Here is a 3511-nt window from a genome sequence, read left to right as displayed (position 1 = left end):
TAAGAGCACTGTTGCATGTGAATAGATATTAACTCAATATTTTATCTGTGTTGAAGTCGATTAAAAAAAAAATGTTTTTCCTAAGTACCTTTTATCATATTTGTCGATTTCTCTTATTTTAGGAATGTTATCTTTGTTCCGTGTGCTACCTAAAAACATCGACGTATCTGTTTATTTACCATTTCAACAGATTTATTTTTAAATAAATTACGATAGGCTGAAGGTATCATGGTTAATTAAGTGTTTTTCAATATATTTTCCATGATACAGATACAATATATTACATATATCTTTTTGTATATCTATTTTGCGATTAGATAAAATATTGCCACTCCGCCAGTTGACGATTTGATCGGTTGAACAATGTAAGTAAGTGCAGATGAGTGTGTGAATACAATGAAAAAATTAAAAATTATAAATTTAATTTTCGTAATTACTGCGAATTTATTTCGACTAGTCGTTGCACAAAATACTGGTAAGTTTTTGAAACAAGTGAAAATATGTGAATGGAGTGATTACAACATCGATCGTTTATTCAAGGTGGCTGTTTCTTGGATGGCGTTACAAATTCCCAATGGATTTCGTATTATACGAATGATGCGGTATTTGATACAGAAAGAACTTTATTCAAAAGTTTCACTTTCACGAACGTAACAGGTCTGTCTAATATTATTTACATTCTTTTTTTAATCAATGTTGGCATTTATCTATAGCTTGTATTGTATTGGTCAGTATTTTAATCCTTTTTGGCAGGATTTAATCCAAGTCCGACTAGGTAACTAACAAACTAGTTAACGTAATCTGTAATCTAACCAGTATAAGAAATTAATATATTAACCAATTAGTTTATGAACTGACTGTTTAATATTTTATTTATGCTGGATCCGTTTAGTTTTTTCTATTGACTATTTACTATTTTATTCTGACTGTTTGGCATTTTTATATTGATTAATCGTTTTACTAATTAAATACTTACCTTTAATTGATTTATATACTAATGGAAAATGGATTACCATTTAACGTCTTGTTTTTATCTATTACGTTTCATAAATATAATTCTTCTATAAAATGTGATTCACACTTACAATAAACATAATCAGATAAAAAACATCAAAGTGATACACGATTAGTGAAGAATTTACTATGATGTTTAAAATACGGTTTCCTTTCTAAAAACCTTTTCAATCATTTTGTGTATATATTATATTGTGGATTAGCTTCTAGTAATTTTCAAATCAAAAAATATCCAAAGTTAACTTTAGGTTCTTCCCTGTTGTTTTTTATCTTTATTGTTTCCGATAATTCTGTCAAAATTGATCCAATTTAAAAAGAAATTTGTCACTTAATCTTTATTAATTTATGGCAACAAAACATGTATGCGCTTTGTTGCAAGGTTATGCATACAATTGGTACTAATTATTTTAGTAACAAAACAAGTACCTGTCCGTATTTGCTAAAAGAAAATATTTAAAACAAGAAACAGTTATGTAGGTATGTGTTAGTTAATACAAAATAAACTTAAGTTAATTAAAAATTAGCTTCCCTAAAAACAAAACTGCCTGTCTATGATTATGTGGTTCTTAATTTCTATGTTTAGAAAAAGGACAGTATGCTACTATTAGTTTCTTAAAATTTTAGGAGTAAGGGTAGCTTCAACATCTTCAGTTTATGCAGCTGCTTCTTTAAATGACAGTCATTTATTAATAACACCCACTTCGCTTTTTGAACAATTCGAAGAAAATGAGCCTAGTAGTTCTGAAACCCCGCTACTGATAATAATATTGTTATTCACTTGTACGGGCGGATCTTCTCAATTAGTAAGTAAAAGATATAATTTATTTGTTTTTCTGCTAAGAATTAAAAATTAATTCATGAAACTTTTAATGGTATGTAATCTAATCTATCAATCGGCAATTGGATTTTGCTACCGATTTGTCAAGAAAGAAGTGATAAACATACTGATTAAGTGCTACTTGCTAGTAACATTTTACAGTCAAAGTCAGTCCTTAATTCAAATTGTTATTTTATAAATTTTAAATATGAAAGAATATGTAATTATGAATGAACGAACGAAGACAAATAATTTACTTATAGTTTTGATGTAGTACATGTTCTACAAGTCAATTATCCATAGAACCACTAGTGCATTTTAAGTTTAACGAACGCTTTTGAGCAAACCGCGAAATACGTGTAAATCAGAGCAATCTTAACTTACGATGACAATTATTTGTTTCTTTTTTAATAATAATCACTTCTTTTTCTTCACCTTATCCTGAAGGTTACGTTATGATAAGTTTAGGTTGTTTTGATTTATATTGAAACGTATTTCGGAGTTAGCCGAAAAGTGTTGTTCAACTTATGCAAGAGGATAGAGAAATTGTATGTTTACATTTCGGTTTTATTATTCACAATATTTTATTTCTGTGTAAGGTCCCTATAATGTCAAAAGCTTCCAAGAGGGAATGTATTCGGTTTTTTGGAATATTTGAATTGAAGCTTTTAATATTATTAATATCAAAGTCAAGCTTACGCTAATAATACAAAGTTCAGCTGTTACATTACTTAAAAAAGCTTTTTGGATTTTACAACGGCATATCTTTCAGTCTCGCAGGGTAATCATGAAACGTCTATCTGTACATTTTTTTGGTATAAAAGTCAAAAACCTGTCATCCGCTGGTAAATCTGAACATTGCATTAACTTAAACTACGTTTTTGTCATATATTATTCCAAAAGGTCAAAAAAATTTCCTTCTGGAGAACTTTGAAGAGCTTTACATAAAAAGTAAAAATTTATGTAGTACTCACTAAGCTTAAGAGATTAGTAATATTTTGTATTTAGTTTAGTGAACGGCCACATATGCCGAAAATTTCTGGAATATTAAAAAAAAATCTGAGAATACTACATATTTTTTCATATTCTTTCCTTTGGTTCAAAAGGCAGTGTCATAAAAGTTCTACCGTCAATACTTTAAATTATGCACCATATAGAATTACTTTTTCTAGACATTCAGACAACCTATAACAGACATTAACAATCATGATCCTATTTTTTCGTCATCTGCCTATACTTACTCACTACCAATGCCATTTCCCTCTGGCATAACCGTAAGTGGTGTTTTTGGCGATTCAATAACGGCGACAGATATTGACATTACAAATGTAGCCGTCGATTTTACTATCCAACCTGAGGGAGACTTTATCATACAGTACGGAGGAGCAACTGATAGCACAAATAAGAGACACACTGCACTATTAAGAACTGCAACTTCATTACGGTTAACTTCAACTACTTCTTACACTTTAATTGTCACAGTAAGTGAGTTTTTAGTAATATCAAACGCTTTTATTTTTTTGATCTTATTAATTATTATTTAATGAAAATCTGATTTGCATAAACTCTTGTGATTGTCTCTAATTTTAATATTTTCAAAGTAAGTATCATCCCGAGATAAAAATGTTCAGTCTCTCAGAGCTTCTGAAAGCGAAATTCGAGTCTCCGTCTCTCATCGAG

At 29.3% G+C, this 3511-nt stretch overlaps 1 protein-coding gene across 1 annotated transcript in view; it reads left to right on the top strand.

Annotated features, from left to right (window-relative positions):
- Positions 1-323: 323 nt before the first annotated feature.
- Positions 324-3511, top strand: part of LOC108732506 (uncharacterized threonine-rich GPI-anchored glycoprotein PJ4664.02-like) — a 9378-nt gene continuing 6190 nt past the window's right edge. Inside the window, exons 1-4 of the mRNA XM_025974348.1 lie at positions 324-475; positions 541-657; positions 1639-1817; positions 3004-3312. Of these exons, the coding sequence (XP_025830133.1) occupies positions 397-475; positions 541-657; positions 1639-1817; positions 3004-3312 (684 nt within the window). The 5' untranslated portion in view covers positions 324-396. The remainder of the gene's footprint in view (positions 476-540; positions 658-1638; positions 1818-3003; positions 3313-3511) is intronic.

This window comes from Agrilus planipennis, unplaced genomic scaffold, assembly GCF_000699045.2.
Source record: "Agrilus planipennis isolate EAB-ADULT unplaced genomic scaffold, Apla_2.0 scaffold48, whole genome shotgun sequence".
NCBI lineage: Eukaryota > Metazoa > Arthropoda > Insecta > Coleoptera > Buprestidae > Agrilus > Agrilus planipennis.
This window is presented reverse-complemented; position numbering and strand designations above follow the sequence as displayed.